The 16,894-nt window shown below is 39.5% G+C and overlaps 1 protein-coding gene and 1 non-coding gene across 3 annotated transcripts in view; one reads left to right on the top strand and one right to left on the bottom strand.

Moving 5' to 3' along the window:
- SLC25A17 (solute carrier family 25 member 17) overlaps positions 1-16,894 on the top strand; it is a 41,113-nt gene that overhangs the window by 11,664 nt on the left and 12,555 nt on the right. For both annotated transcript variants that reach the window (XM_060411566.1, NM_001127274.1), the window contains 3 exon segments: positions 6,351-6,411; positions 8,229-8,295; positions 9,965-10,116. In XM_060411566.1, the coding sequence (XP_060267549.1) occupies positions 6,351-6,411; positions 8,229-8,295; positions 9,965-10,116 (280 nt within the window).
- Positions 3,590-3,693, bottom strand: LOC114114167 (U6 spliceosomal RNA). The gene has a single exon (XR_003589006.1). It is a non-coding gene; the product is annotated as a U6 spliceosomal RNA (small nuclear RNA).

Raw genomic sequence — 16,894 nt, 5'->3', positions numbered from 1 at the left:
AAGAAGCCAATTAAAAAATCATGTATTATTTGGTTCCATTTACATGAAATGTATAGAATAGGCAAAAGAGAGACAGAAAATAGGTCAGTGGTAGCCAGCGTGTGAGAGGAAGAGAAAATGAAGACTGACTGCTAATGGGAATGGGTTTTCTTTTAAGGTGATAAAAATGTTCTGGAGTTAGCTAGTGGTGAAGTTGTACAACTTTGTGAATATCTGAAAAAACCACTGAGTTGTAAAGAAAAGCTGTCAGACACAGCTAAAATACCTAGAGTGCCCTCTAGGAGTAACTTTTGAAATCAAGTTTGGAAAAGAAGAAAGACCTGAAACCAATGAGCTAAGCATCCATCTCAAGATATTAGATAAGGATATGAGTTCACAAAGGAAAAGGGAGATAATAAAAAGAAGAATCAGTAAAATAGAAAATAGAAACACAAAATGTTCTGCCATGTGGTACGTTTTCAGTTATTTGTTGAGAATGGAAATTTGGTTACGAAAATAAAACAGTATATGATCGCATATTGGTAAAATAATGATTTCACCCGCCCTTAACAAAGATCTGTTAAGCCATGGTACAATCATTATTGTCTTAAAGGTGAAGAAAGATGCTCTATTCCAGCAAGTTCCAAATCTACATTTCTGTCCCAGAGTCTCAGGAGCTCCAGATGGATCTGGCTGCCTGCTGGATGTCTTCATGTAGAAGTCTTTGAGGCACTTAAAAGTCAGGATTCCGTGGTAGCTCAGCTGGTAAAGGTGCCTGCAATGCAGGAGACCCTGGTTCGATTCCTGGGTCTGAAAGATTGGGCTTCCTTGGTGGCTCAGATGGTAAAGAGTCTACCTGTAGGGCATGAAACTTGGCATCGATTCCTGGGTCAGGAAGATCCCTTGGAGAAGGAAATGGCAACCCACTGCAGTATTCTTGCCAGGAAAATTCCATGGACGGAGAACCCTGGCAGGCTACAGTCCATGGGGTCTCAAAGAGTCAGATATGACTGAGTGACTTCATTCACTTTTAATGCAAAAGCCAAACTCAATATGCTTTTCCCGAAGTTGCTCCTCCTGCAGTATTTACCATCTTAGTTCATGACTACACGCTCACTGTTGTTTTTTTTTAAGCCAGAAACCCGGGGGTTGTCCTTGAAATTCCACTTCCTCTCCCCACATCTTTCCAGTTGGTCACTAGAATAGTCCTTAATATACTCAGCAGAAGCCTTTGACTTGACCTCTACTTACCCCCAGACTTTTGTTCCCTTCTTAGTTGTGCTCTCTGTATTCTGACGATAATAGCCTTTGAATTTCCAGGAAGTTCAGGTCACTTCCAGACTTGTACTTGGTTTTCCTTTCAGCATTCTATTAGATGTTTTTCTCATCTAGTATCTCTGTTACATTAAAAAAAAAAAAACCCACACCCAAGCCTCTAATAAATGATTCCCCTAAGGTATTAATTATAGGCTATATTTATTTTTCCTAGAATTATTTGCCTTTTGTAGAGTTTCGTGGAAAGGATAGTATCCAACCCAAAAGTTTGTGATGTTTTCAATTTCTTACATTACACAGCTATATCATCAGCTGAAAAGGATATTAGAAGTGATATGTTCAATAATTAAGTTTGTTAATAATGTACTATTTTTCATATTTAATGGCATGTTTATAACAAGTTCTCAAGACTGTCTGGTCTCATGATTTCTTTATACTCTTAAGAATTATTGCAGACTCGGAAGAGGTTTTACTTATTTGGTGATAACTTTCAATATTTATTATTCTAGAAATTAAAGCTGGGAAATCATAAAGATACTTATCTGCTAAAAATATTAAGCCTGTTACATGTTAACATACATAGCATTTTTTAAACTGTATTTTTCCCCCATTAGTAAGAGGAGTGGCATTGTTTTGTATTTTTGCAAATCTCTCTAATACTTAATAGAAGATAACTGGATCCTTTTATCTGCTTCTGCATTCAGTCTGTTACAATATTCTACATCACAGAGCCTCTGGAAAGCTTCACTACACACTGTGAGAAAATGAGAATTTTAAAAAGGCAAAAAAAAAAAAGGAATTATGCAGTAGTAGTTTATGAAAACAGCTTTGATCCTGCAGACCCCTGGACAGGGTTAGGGGACTCTCAAGGATCCCCCAGCCTGTTGCTTTGAGAATCTGTACACTGTCTTACTCTCTTGTATTCTGATGTCTTTTTTTTTTTTTTTTAAATTTCCTTCTCCTCATTTCAAAACTAAAGCCAACACATGCTTATTGTTTAAAAATGATAACATCCCAAGGGAGGTGTTAATCCCTCTCCCTATGTAATCCCTGTTAAGAATTTCCCAATTGTGTGTGGGGGTTAGTATTGTGTGTAAGTGTACACTTTTACAAGTAGAGAAAAATGCAAAGTTGCTTATGTCTTGATTGGAAAAAAGATTGAGAACTGAGGTAGAACAGTGAACAGTAGAGCCTGGAGTTCAAGAGACCTGGGTTCTGGCTGCCTCCGCCCCACTGGCTTTCAGCAGACTTCTTAGTGATGCTGTGATCCCCGTTGTGGCTCAGTGGTAAAGAATCTGCCCACAGTGCGGGAGACTTGGGTTCAATCCCTGTGTCAGGAAGATCCCCTGGAGAAGGAAATGGCAACCTGCTCCAGTATTTTTCCCTGGAGAATCCCATGGACAGAGGAGCCTGGCCGTCTACGGTCCATAGAGTCGGCAAAAGAGTCAGACATGACTTAGCAACTAAACAGCAACTTATCAACCCTGGCCAGGCTCCGTGGTGTGCAGGGAAAGGGTCTGCAGGGCTAGGGGGCCTGTAAGGGCTCTTCCATCTCCAGGTGCCAACGTGGTGGAGAAATTAATCTGTTTTCCCCGCACGAAATGGTTAAATGCCAGAAGGGGATGGTAGAGTGTTGTGACTCAGAATGTTTGTTTTTGGTGAGTTAGAAGGTTGTTTCTCGGAAAGAGAGCCTTTTAAATTGTAATTGTTGTCGACAGTAGAACTCCCACTCAGATGGTTAGAATTCTGTGGGACTCAGATAATGGATTGATTTATATGCCTCTCTGGCACAACAGTATTGTACCTTGTGTAGTTATCTTCTCAGTATTTTGTGCTGTCCAATTTTACAAAAGTGAGAAGACAGTCCTAAAGGAAAAAATAACACTGAGTATTTCTGAAAAGCAGAATTTAATTCAAATTTCTGAAAAAATTATAAGACTGTAGCCTAACATGAGACTTTCATGTATAGAATTATGAAAACAGTCATCTGTGTGTTTACTTGGTGAGGAGACAAATACAGCAAGTCCCCAAAAGTACCGAATAGCTATGTTCTCAATTTACCTTTATCATTTGCAATAGACTTTCTCATAGATATTAAGTTTATTTGTAGCTGGATACAGCTGTACTTTTGTGATTAATCACCAGCTACCAGATTGAATGGTGTAGAACAATCAAGCAGGTCAGAAGTCAGATACACAGCCCATGAGCTAGAATTAAAATGTCAATGTGTTCCTTTCTGGAGGCCCGAGGAGAAAATCCATTTCTTTGCTTTTTTTGGCTTCTAGATGCTGCCCACATTTCTTGGCTAGTGGCCCCTTTGTCCATCTTTAAAAAAAAAATAATGGAATGCTTCACAAATTTGTGTGTCATGCATGCGCAGGGGCCATGCTAATCTCTGTATCATTCCAATTTTAGTATATGTGCTGCCAAAGCAAGCACCCTTTGTGCATCTTAAAGCCAGCAATAATAGGCTGAGTCCTCTTGCCTCACTCCCACCTACTCTTCTACTTTGAAAGACCTTTGTTGGGCCCACTCAGATAATCCAGAATAATCTCTCGATTTTAAGGTCAGCTGATTGGCAAAGTGACCTGCCATGTAATGTAACGTATTCACAGGTAACTGGGGGTTAGAATCTTTCAGGGGGCTATTATTCTGCCTACTCTATCTACCTTCTGTGCATTTTGGTTTGTGGTTTCTTCTTTCAAAACAGCCTTACTCTGTCATCCTTTTAATTTCTAATCCACCAATTAGATTCCTTTTTGTTTTTCTGCAAAGCACTGTTATATTAATATTATAAATCTTCTCTCTCAGTATTAGTGATTGGAATGCAGAGGAGGCAGTGATGGCTTTTCAGTTTACCATCTGGATCCAGTCTTTCCAGTACTAATATATTTTTAAAATGTTTTTTAATTTTACAGATCTGAGTTTTTTATGCTAGTGCTTGAGGAGGTAATAGACCTTTGAGCTCTTTGGACTGACTGTTCTCTCTCTCTTTTTTTTTTTTTTGAGAAGGGAGGAAAATCAATGTTTAATAGTTTTTTTCCCCATTATTTATTTATTTTCCTATATTTTACTTTACAGCACTGTATTGGTTTTGCCATGCATTGACATGAATCCGCCACGGGTGTACTTGAGTTCCCAATCCTGAATCCCCCTCCCACCTCTCTCCCCATATCATCTCTCTGGGTCCTCCCAGTGCACCAGCCCCAAGCATCCTATATCCTGTATAGAACAGACTTTTGACTGTTCTCTTTTTCTTGGTACAAGATGTACTTTAAGATTTCAAGATTGGAGGAAGCCATGGCAATCCACTTCAGTATTCTTGGCTGGAGAATCCCATGGACAGAGGAGCCTGGTGGGCTACAGTCCATAGGGTCGCAAAGAGTTGGACGTGACTGAAGCGACTTAGCAGACACACAGGGCAGGGTCTTCTAAGTTAGCAAACCTCAGGTGTCTATTTAAAGCTGACAGGGAAGAGGGATGGAGGTGATCGAGTTGTTTAAGGAAGTAGTTTCCAGGCAGGACTTTTCTGTCTGGAGCTGCCCTGTCTATGCAATACCCTGCATAGATGAGCTATTGCAGCATGATAGGAAGTAAACTAACCTTGATAAGTGTTCAGTAACCAGCTTTCCAGCCCCCGTTTCTTGGAAATTGCTTGTAAGGTGAGCAAGGATGCCAGGAGAATAGATTTGTAGACTGTACACCTTTACAGATACAGAGTTACTTAAAACATTAAATATTATCTAGTTCTTATTAGGAAAGATCATTTGATGTGGGAGCCATCAGAATAGCATAAATAGCTGAGTTCAGTTCAGTCGCTGAGTCATGTCTGACTCTTTGCGACCCATGAATCGCAGCACGCCAGGCCTTCCTGTCCATCACCAACTCCCGGAGTTCACCCAAACTCATGTCCATCAAGTCGGTGACGCCATCCAGCCATCTCATCCTCTGTCGTCCCCTTCTCCTCCTGCCCCCAATCCCTCCCAGCATCAGAGATAGCTGAAAGTAGATTGAATTTAATAAATGTTTAAGAATCGATGATATTCAGAGATAAATAGATGTTCTCACAATCTGCTGGAAGAGTCAGATTTCACTGCAGCCTGAGTGCTCTGAGACATAAACAAGTGCTGTGGGAACACAGAGGACCTGATGGCTGGGGGTAATAACATTTAATCTGAGTTTCTAAGAGTAACTAATAGGACAATACAGTGTTCTCCCTTGTCAGACAGGCTCATCTATAAATAGGTAAGAGACTTAGCACATTTTTGTTCTTATCTTTAAAGTTGACTTAGTTTCACATTGTTGTCATGATAAAAATATTCTGTTACCGCTATTAGATCAATAGCCTAAAACTTGATCTTATGCCTGAGAATATACACTAGAGGGGTCTGCATCTGGGTTGATATCCATAAACTCACCTGGGGATTTCATGCATATGATTTTATCCCTAACTGTATGCTTCTGGTTTTTGTCTGTCTTAGGGCTTTATGAATGAAAAGACTGGTTGTTGGCTTCTTATTTTCCCCCACTGATAATTTTTGTCATTGGATTCTCTTGGATGAATTATTTATAGAATTTTTAGCAAAGATATTTCCCCTCTTTTATTTAAAGACAAGCAGACAGAGCTATTTTAAAGAACAATATGATCCTTAACTCTCTTTTACCTTGTGGTGAATATATTATTAAGCACAGAGTATAGAAATACATATCTGATTACTAGATTTTTTGGTTTCTTGGGTTATCAGAGGATAGCATAGGAGCAGTAACTGACCAATAAAAGCTTAAAAATCCATTTACCTGCTATCTTTGATATGTGTCCAAGGTTGTAAATCCCTAAGTTTGTCATTTCCAAGGACCTACTACCTTTTCTTTTTCAATATCAGAAAGAGATTTCTTTTGTCTGTTCAAGTATGTAACTAAACGTAACTGACAGAAGTTTGAACAATAATGATCCTAGTAGATTAAAATAATCTGTATATTTGTTCTCTGAAAATTTGATTTGACCTGTTGATAGCAACAAACTTATGTTCATTTAAAAGTTGTGGCTCATTATTTTTGTGATACCATAATGGCTAAAGGCTTTTCAAACTTTTCAGGGAAGCATGACAGCAATGACAGTGTTTTTTCCCTTGGATACAGCTCGACTTCGCCTGCAAGGTGAGTATCTGATTGTCATCATATTCCTGTTCATTTGATGTCAGGAGGCAAACTTATTTCTCTACTAAATTCTAAAGTAACATAAGGATATTCTGTTTCATTAGTATCTGCTGTCGTCCCTTTTCACTGACTTTAAAGACTGGTCATCACTGCTATTTCCTAATTAACAGAGAGGTGTTTGTGAATGAGTCATAGCCTCAGCCATTTTCTAGTCTGAGAGACCTGAGTGGGTTTGCATTAGTCATTTTGAATCATTATAGTTCGTTCTGATAAACAGTATGACTTTTGAAAGGCAGAATGTAGAGTGTTGTTTTGTTTTTGTTTTTGTTTTTTTTATTAGGAGTAGATTTTCTGTAAAGAGAGCAGAGAATAGGAAACATGGTCCCACATACCATTATCATTGCTCATCTAGGCATGGAGTTCTAGGTGCCCCCCCACCCCTCAATTCACTTTATATTTATAAATTCTACTTGTTTTTTCCTCAGTATTTTTCAACTTGAAATTATAAACCTATGCCCAAACTTACATTGAGATAAGAGTAAGATTAGCTTTGAATAAATTAATTGCTGTGTTAAAACCCTTCATGACTACTGTTTAATTAATTTTAGAGATTTGGGGCAGGTAGTACTTTTTCATGACTCGAAACCTAAAATACATAAAAAGATAGATAGTACAGTGAAAAAAATCTCACTCTAGTCTGCCTCGTTTTCTCTCCCCTATAGATAATATCTTTTATTAGTCTCTCAGAGAGCCCTGAGAGTCTTTATGGACTAACAAACACATGATATATATTCTCAATTTTCTCTTTCTTACTCAAAAAGCTTACTTTTCATACTGTTCCATATCGTGCATTGTTTGGATGCCTTCCAAGTCAGCTTGCTGGGGCCTTGTCGAGCCTTCTGGCTGTAGAGTGGCCCGTGGCGTGGCTGCAGCATAACCTGTGTGCCCCTGCACTAGTAGAGATTCTTGGATTATATCTCTCTCTTTTGTCGAATCGGCTTGTTCACGTGTCATTCTGTTTCCGTAAGTTCGGTGGGATCAATCCCCAGAAGTGGGGTTGTCGGATCAGAGTGTGAAGATTTGTAATTTTGATGGTTATTGTCAGAGGCCTTGTACAGCGTTTCCTAATTTGTCATCTCATGAGCCATGCAGGTACCAATTTTCCTAAGTAATTGGTTCATTTTCCCATTTTTAGATTTTCAGAATACTGTCAGATATGAGTAAGAAATTTGAAATTGATTAAAGTAGGTTTTGTTTTCATTGAGAATGCAAAGAAAAGTAGAGCTCTCCTTTTGAGACCTTTTTTTTTTTTTTTTTTTAAGATTAGGAAACAGAGCCCAAGGCTAATATTTTAGAAGCTTGAGTTTTAATCCTGGCTCTGCTGCCAACCACATATGTCCTTGACAGTGTTGTGTCTGTAACCTCTTCTCTAAAAGGGAAATGGTAATTTATTTTCTCTCTACTTTATAAGATATTAAGAAAAAAATGAGAATATATAACTTTGAAAAAAAAAAACCAACAGAAGAGCCCTATGAAATACAAAAAAAATAAATTTCTCCTGTTACATCTTTCACTTTGGAAATCAGGTATTGAATTAAAATGTTTTATGGTTCATGAATAACGGTTAAAACCCAGGGAATCAGCAGTTGAGAATTTAGCCCATGGGAACACAGGAGAATCACTGAATTCTGAGGCAAACCAGGGAGCCCAGAGATTGAAAGATTGCTCAGGCGAGGCAGTGGCCTTTCAGTGAAACTTGTTGGTGCTGAAGATAACAATTCTCAAAGGACTTATCTTTAAACTCTTTGATCTTGTAGTTGACGAGAAAAGAAAGTCCAAAACAACACACATGGTGCTCCTGGAGATCATTAAAGAAGAAGGCCTGTGAGTACTGCCGTCTCGTTCATCTTTGTCAGATGGAGCAGCTCACTGGGAGATTCCCGGGCGTCTGTCGTGTCTCTGCTCACTCTCTATCCATTTCTCATAGCCTCGTTGTGTTGTGAATTTGTAATTGCCTGACTTTTACCTGCACAGTTATTTTCACTGCCTTAAAGTTCTGTGGTTGGCCATTATAATTCTTGATCACAGAGACTTCATATGAAACCTGTGCTTTGCTTTATGTACAGTAAGTTGAAGGAGGTGATAGCTGTTTGATTCATTCCTATCAGATACACTCAGACCTGTGTACCTTTTAAAAAGCTTTTAATTTGGAAATAGTTTCAAATTTACAGAAAGCTGCAAAGCTAAAATAGTGTTAATACAAAAAGTACCAGTATGTACTTTACCCAGATTGACCTGTTGTTGACCCTTTCTTTCCTATTTGTTTTTTCCATTTCTGCTCATGCCTTCTCCTTCCCTCTCCACCCGCCCCATCCTTCTTCCTTTACTACACAGACACACAACGCACACAAGTTTTTTTTTTCAGAATTATTTGTAAGTAAGTTATATACCATACATCAAACCCCTTACCTCTGTGACTGACATTTTCAGAGTGTGGACCTTCTCCCCTTATTTTTCCTTAAATAAAATGTTTCTCATTTTAAGTTTGCCTCATGTTTCTTCCTGATTAGCCTGAATCTATGCATTCTTGCGGAGAAGGCAATGGCAGCCCACTCTAGTACTCTCGCCTGGAAAATCCCATGGACGGAGAAGCCTGGTGGGCTGCAGTCCATGGGGTCGCTAAGAGTCGGACACGACTGAGCGACTTCACTTTCACTTTTCATTGTCATGCATTGGAGAAGGAAATGGCAACCCACTCCAGTGTTCTTGCCTTGGAGAATCCTACGGACGGCAGAGCCTCATGGGCTGCCGTCTGTGGGGTCGAACAGAGTCGGACACGACTGAAGCGATGCAGCAGCAGCAGCAGCTTGCATTCTCGGGCAGAATAATATGTAGGTGAAATTGTGTTCTTCTTGGGATGTCCCATCTAGAGTCACGTATTGTCCACTTGCCCTTTACTGGTTAATGACAATTTCTTAGATTTGAGTTAACCACTGAATAATTTTATTTTTCCTTTCTTGCAACTATAAGCAGTCTATGAGGAAATACTTAATTTATAGAGACTCAGAAATGCAGTGATTTCCAGTTGATTCCTTAGTTATTTTGGTGGTCACATTGTCCCAGCTGTGGCCAGTGTGAGCCCCTGCAGTCTGGTTCCCGTGCCCCCATGTCTCGATCACTTTTTTGGATGCCCTCATCACTTCTGTTCTGTATTTACTTAATTTTAAATGTTCTTGCCCTGTAATAAAGTGAATGATGCTATATTAACTAACAGTCATGAGGAAATTGTCTCTAATTTTATATAGTAATTTCTAAAGGAAATCAAGGGACGGAATCAGTAAATCAGTCATTGAAAGTATATTGTTTCCTGGTATCATTAATGCTAGAGATTTCTTGGGCATCCTCAGAAGGGATATGTGTACAGTTTGGGGTACATTTTGATATAGGAATGAACTTTGAGAATATGTGAATGACAATCAGCCTTTTCTAGGACTTTCTTTTCTAGAGGCTTCTGTCCCACATGTTTACTTTGCTTATTGTGTTCTTCTCCTAGCCTGGCACCATATCGAGGGTGGTTTCCAGTTATCTCCAGTCTCTGCTGCTCCAATTTTGTATATTTCTACACTTTTAATAGCCTCAAAGCAGTCTGGGTCAAAGGTCAACATTCTACTACTGGAAAAGATCTGGTAGTTGGATTTGTTGCAGGTAACAAATTTTCTGAATATAAGGTGTTTTTATATTTTATTGTTTATATTGTATTCATATACCCTCTATGAGGTTATTTTAACACACAGTAATACTACAAAGAATGTAATTAGTTTTCTAACTTGACTCTGTGTGTGTGTATAGTAAAAATGCATAACATAAGATTTACCATCTTAACATTTTTTAAGTGTACATTTCAGTAGTAGGTTTATTCACATTATTGTGAAACAGATCTCTATAACGTTTTCATCTTAGAAATAAGAAGCTCTATACCCATTAAACAGCAATTCCCCTTTCCACCCTCCCCCCCAGCCCCTGGTAGCCCCTATTCTGCTTTCTGTTTGTATGAATTTGACTACTTTCTATGCCTCGTGTAAGTGGAATCCTACAGTATTTGTCTCTTTTTTTGACTGAGTTATTTCACTTGGAGTAATGTATACTCAAGGTTCATTGATGCTGTAGGATGTGACAGGATTTCTTGTTTGTAAGCGTGAATGGTATTCTGTTGTATGTATATACCGCATTCTGTTTATCCATTCAGCCACTGATGGACATTGGGGTTGTTCCCACCTCCTGATTACTGTGCATAGTTGCTGCTCTGAGCGTGGGTAGTATGAATCTCTCTGAGTCCCTGCTTTCAGTTCTTCGGATATGTTCCAAGAAGTGAGATTCCTGGATTATATGGTAATTCTTCTTTAATTTTGAGAGGAACTACTGTACTGTTTCCACAGTGGTTGCACTGTTTCATAATCCTGCCAGCAGTTGGTTCCAGTTTCTCCACATCCTCATCAACACTTGTTATTTTCTGTTTTTTTTTTTTTCATCCTAATGAGAGCGAAATAATAGTTCACTGTGGTTTTGATTTGCATTTTTCTGATGATAGTGATGTTGAGCATCTTTTCATCTGAAGCTGAGCATCTTTGGAGAAATGTCTATTCAGATCTTTTGCTCATTTTTTGAGTTATTTGATTTTTTGCTGTTGAGCTACAAGTATTCTTTATATATTCTGGATACTAGCCCCTTATCGGATATATGATTTACACATATTTTCTCCCATCCTGTGGGTTGCCTTTCACTCTGTTGGTTATGTCATTTGATGTTCAAAAGTATTTTTTTTTTAATTTAATTAAAAAAAATTTTTTTTATAGTTTCACTATATACTTCAATAACTTTTTTTTTCTCCTTATGCTTTATTTTTATTTTTTTAATTTAAATTTTTATTTTTACTTTATTTTACTTTACAATACTGTGTTGGTTTTGCCATACATTGACGTGAATCCGCCACAGGTGTACATGAGTTCCCAAACATGAACCCCCCTCCCTCAAAAGTTTTTGAGTTTGATCTTATGCCATTTGCTTATTTTTTCTTTTTTGCCTATGGTTTAGGTGTCATGTTCAAGAAATCATTGCTAAGTTTAATGCCATGAAAGCTTTTCTCCTAATCTTCATCTAGGAGTTATATAGTTTTAAGTCTTTAATCCGCTTAGAGTTACTTTCTGTGTGTGGTATCAGATAAGGATTCAACTTCATTCTTTTGTGTGTGAATGTTTTCTTAACACCGTTTGTTGATGTGACTAGACTGTCCATTACCCGACTGAGTAGTCTTGGCACCTTTGTAAAGATCAGTTGACCATATACAGAAAATTTTATTTCTGAGCTAACTTGGCTTGTTTTTATCTTCTTAATCAGAGAAGAGGGCCAATTATCCCTGTTTAGGAGCCTGTACCCGGAATTTATGGACATTAAGATCTCTTTTTTAAAAAAATGAAAATTACAGTACCTTTCCTGCTTATTTTCTGGGGGGTTTTGTTTGTTTGTTTTGTTTTTTGGACTGAGATGTTTAACATGAACAGGACTGGCTACATAATTTGCAGGGTCCAGTGTAAACTGAAAATGCAGGACTCCTTCACAATCGATTAAGCACTCCAAGATGGTTGGCAATGAAGCCTTACACCAAGCATGAGACAGGGTTGCACACACATGAAGCCCACCCTGAGTGTGAAAGCGTTTAGTCAGGTGTGACAAAGATCTTAGTGCATAGCTCAGTGTAGTCAGTATCACCATAGTCACTAATACTTTGGGGTTCATAGGAGAAAGAGGGTCTCTTTTGGCTGGGAGATATCTGCATATAGAAAGCAGTGGCTCTTGAGCTGAGCCTTGGCAGAATTAGTAGCACTTGGAGATAAGTGGTGGTGGTTTCCCGATAGAGGGAACTGAGAGAATTGTTTAGAACAGTGAGCTCTGTAATTTAGTGAGTGAGTAAAGTGAGTATAGGAACATGAGCAGTAAGTTGGAGAGTTAAGGAGCCCACTTTTAGAAGTCTTTGGATCCTTGTCACCTGAGGTTTCAGAAGAGCTGGGAAGCCAGTATTCTGATACTGTGAATCTTTAGTTACCGTCTGTTTCTTCTTGGTGGAATATGAGCACCATAAGATAGAGAGCAGTATCTTAGGTATACTTCATATGTATAAGGTATATATTACATATGTAACAATATATATATTGCAGTTATGTATCTGTGTTCAGTTATTACATGGGCTTCCCTTGTGGCTCAGCTGGTAAAGAATCCACCCGCAACGCTGGAGACCTGGGTTCAATCCCTGGGTTGGGAAGATCCCCTGGAGAAGGGAAAGGCTACCCACTCCAGTGTTCCAGCCTGGAGAATTCCATGGACTATATAGTCCGTGGAGTCGTGAAGGGTCAGATACGACTGAGCTACTTTCACTTTCACTTTAGTAGTTATATATATATATATTCCCCCTCCCTTGCTAAATTTTCAGTAAGAACAATTCCTAACTTGTAGTAGGAGCTCAATAAATATTTGCTGAATAAATAAGTTGTTGAGTTAATCAGACTTTTATTAAAGAGATGGGAAAAAAGTAGATCTATTTCCTTTTGTGTGTGTGCTTATCCATTTAGTTTGTATCTAAATTAATTTATTTAAATGTCCGTTTAGTGTTCGTATTTTGTGGACTCACTTTTTTATATATTCTTTGAAAAAGTACAGAATTTGGAAGCTGCACAACTGAATAATGTAAATGTCCAATTGAAATGAAAATGATTTGACTGAAAAATAGTAACCAGGCCAAGAGTATTCATGGCCCCCAGTTTTTCCTCTTCACCTGTATGAGACCACTACTATTTTTTATTTGGTCTCTCAGCCTTTCTTATGCTTAATAGTCTTATTTTAGTCCTTAGTTGATTTTTTTATAATAAACTTTCCCTTGAACCAACTTTATTTTTTTAATTGCGATATAATTGACACATAATATTATATTAATTTCAGGTATACAACATAATGATTCAGTATTTGTGTATATTGTGAAATTAACACTGCAACAAATCTGGTTAACATCCATCATCACACATATTTACAAATTTATTTCTTTTCTTGTGGTAAGAACATTTAAGTTTTGTTCTCAGTAACTTTTAAATATACTTTATTAAGTATAGTCGTCTTGTACATTATATCCCCATGACTTATTTATTTTATAACTTGAAGTTTCTACCTTTTGACCACCTTCACCCCCAACCCTGGGGCTTCCCAGGTGGCTCAGTGGCTAAAGAATGCACCTGCCAATGCTGGAGGCTTGAGTTCGATCCCTGGGTGAGGAAGATCTCCTGGAGGAGGGCATGGCAATCCTCTCCAGGATTCTTGCCTTGAGAATCCCATGGACAGGGGAACCTGAAGGGCTACAGTCTATAGAGTTGCAAAGAACTGGACACGACTGAACGTGACTGAGCATGCATACACAGACTCCCAACCTCAGCCAGACCAGCTTTCAAACAGAGTGTAACACACTTTCTCTGAGGGAATTAATGAACAAGTAGGTAGCTCGGGACGGAAATCTGGAGGTCTTCATAGAGAGTGCTCTCTTTCCCTCCATGTCTGCTCAGGCCTCATGAACCACCAGTCTGTCTCTTAAAGATCTCTTGAATGCATGCCCTCTTCTCCATGTCTATAACTGTTTCCCCTAATCAAGTATTACTATCCCTCACGTGGACCATTGCTCTGCTATGATCTCCTTGCTTCTCAAGTCTTTCTCACTAACACACTTTGCACAGTTCTGCTCAAGTAGCCTTTCTAGAAGAATAGCTTTCAGACACTTATAATTTGAAGAACTCAGGTTTGAAATTTGTTCACTGAAAAAAAAAATCAGAATTGATCCAGCCTATAGAGAGGGAATCTTCTTTTTTATATAACTGCAACAAATGGCAGTCTGGTATGATCTTTTATTCTTGAGACCAAATGTTTGTTATACCTTGATTACATTATTATATTATATTAGTTTATATTATATTATAATATATTATAATAATATATTATATTATATTATATTATATTATATTATATTATATTAGTTTCCATATTTACATTGAAAAGGTTATGTCTCACTGTCAGGGACTAACTTAGGTGATTTTCCATGAAACTACTATTTTATGAAATATATGATGAAATCTTCTCCCTTTTGGTTGTCCAGAGCTGTTTGTTTGCTGTGTCTGGCTTCCCATTATACACTAGGTACACACCACCCCTTGTTACATTCTCTCACTGTGAAGTGAAAGTCGCTCAGTTGTGTCTGACTCTCTGTAACCCCATGGACTATGCAGTCCATGGAATTCTCCAGGCCAGAATACTGGAGTGGGTAGCTGTTCCCTTCCCCAGGGGATCCCAATCCAGGGATTGAACCTAGGTCTCTCACACTGCAGGTGGATTCCTTGCTGTCTGAGCCAACCAGGGAAGCCCTACATGCTCTCACTGTACTCTGCTGATTCCCTTTCTGACTCTTACACAGTTTACAGTTACAGTAGATTCTCCCACACCTAAAACAGCTAGCCCGGTATGGTAGGGTGGTTAGCTTTTAAAAAGTCAGTAGAAGTATGGAATGTCATAAATGGCCCATGTGCCTTAAATATTTTATTTTAACCTAAGATATATGAATATATACTTTTCTAATTTTCTGTATGGCCAAGGCATATCCACTCACTGATGGGAGTTTTGTGCTTTTTTTCTGGTATGAAAGTGAAAGTCACTCAGTCGTGTCTGACTCTTTGTGAACCCATGGACTATACAGTCCACGGAATTCTCCAGGCCAGAATACTGGAGAGGGTAGCCTTTTCCTTCTCCAGGGGATCCTCCCAACCCAGGGATGGAACCCAGGTCTCCTGCTTTGCAGGCGGATTCTTTACCAGATGAGCCACAATAACCTGTGCCTGTAAGTGCTCTGTCCACTGTAACAGATATGACCAACATAAACAGGTTTGAGAAAAGGCGTAATTCACCCTTGGTAAGCCTCGACCCCCGTGGGACGGAAGTGAAAGAGCATGGGCACACTAGAGCGCAGCCTCCAGGCCGCAGGAGTCAGTGCGCCCTGGCCTCTGTCAGAATGTCCGTAAAGGGAGAGAAACACAGGTTTATCTGGCGAGTCCAGTATGTGGAACTGGTTAAAAGAGAGCCCACGGTGTTAATATCATTCTCATTCATTTATTAATACATTCTGAACTGTTTTCTTGAGAGTGTGAGAAAAGAATGGAATTGACGTACAGTTAGAACCCCTGGGTCTGCGCGGATTGCGAACATCATCTATTACACGTCTTGTCAGAGAAGCGGCTGAGAACTGCTGTTCTGAGGTTCAGCCCCTGCTGCCTGCTGATAGGAGGACGTCACAGCGCCCTCAGAAGAGAAGACACTCCCCGCCTGGTACACGTGCAGGATGAGGGTCTCCCGTACCGGATCTGCTGCGGTACCGCTTCCCTCCCTAGCTTGGCCTTCCTGTGCCTGTCCTCCTAGGCTGTGATTCCTTCCTCGCCAGCTGCTGTTGTCAGCCTGAAGCCGTCTCACTGCTCTTTTTTGTCTCGTTAACTCCTATTCATCCGCTCATGCCACCTCCTCTTCAGGAAGCCTTCCCTGTTTCTCATACCCACCACCCCCAGGTTTTATTCTGCGTTAGGTGCCCACCCTCTGTGCTTCAACTCAGTGTATACCTCTAAGTGCTTACTCTACTGGATAACAGTAGTTTGCAAATTTGTCTTTTATCTTTTACTAGACCCTCCTTAAAGGCCGAAATTACTTAAAAAAAACCTCTGTATATCTAGTACCTTAATGCAGTGGCTGATACACAGAAAGTGCTGATTAAATGTTGAGTGAATTGAATTTTGAATGTTGTTTAAGTCAATTCAAAGGACTGCAGTCTTCCCTATTTTCCTAAGTGGCAACACTCATCTTTTAGTTGCCCTACCAAGAGTCTTGAATTCATCCTCTTTCTCTCTGACCCCACCCCCAGTCCATGAACGAATCCTATTTCCTGTTTCTTCATATGGTATCTAGCAGTTAGCCCCTTTCCCCTGCTTGTACTACCTGAGCCCAAACCACCATTGAATCTTGCCAGGATTATCCTCAGAGTCTCTTAACTGGTGGCCTGCTTCCTTCTTTGTCCCCTTCAATACATGTTCAACACAGCAGCCAGTGTGATCACACCAAAACGCAGATGGATTGTGTTATTCCTCTGTTCAGAGGCCTCCAGTTGCTTCTCTTCTCACTCAGAATAAAAGCCAGAGTCCCCAAAGCCCAGTTTGTCCTGCGCACCTATCCTTGCCCCTCACACCACTACAGCCACACCGGCCTCTTCTCCCCGAACTGTCCCAGAATACTTCTCCCTCGGGGCCCATGAACTTGAAGCTTTTTCCTCTTCCTGGTTCCTGCGTGGTTAGCTCCCTCACCTCCTGTAAAGTTTTTCTCTGAATGGCTACACTGTCTAAAATGGAGTCCCTTTCTACCA

The sequence above is a fragment of the Ovis aries genome, chromosome 3, assembly GCF_016772045.2.
Source record: "Ovis aries strain OAR_USU_Benz2616 breed Rambouillet chromosome 3, ARS-UI_Ramb_v3.0, whole genome shotgun sequence".
Lineage (NCBI taxonomy): Eukaryota > Metazoa > Chordata > Mammalia > Artiodactyla > Bovidae > Ovis > Ovis aries.
The sequence above is the reverse complement of the archived record's forward strand: the minus strand, read 5'-3'. Positions and strand labels throughout refer to the sequence as shown.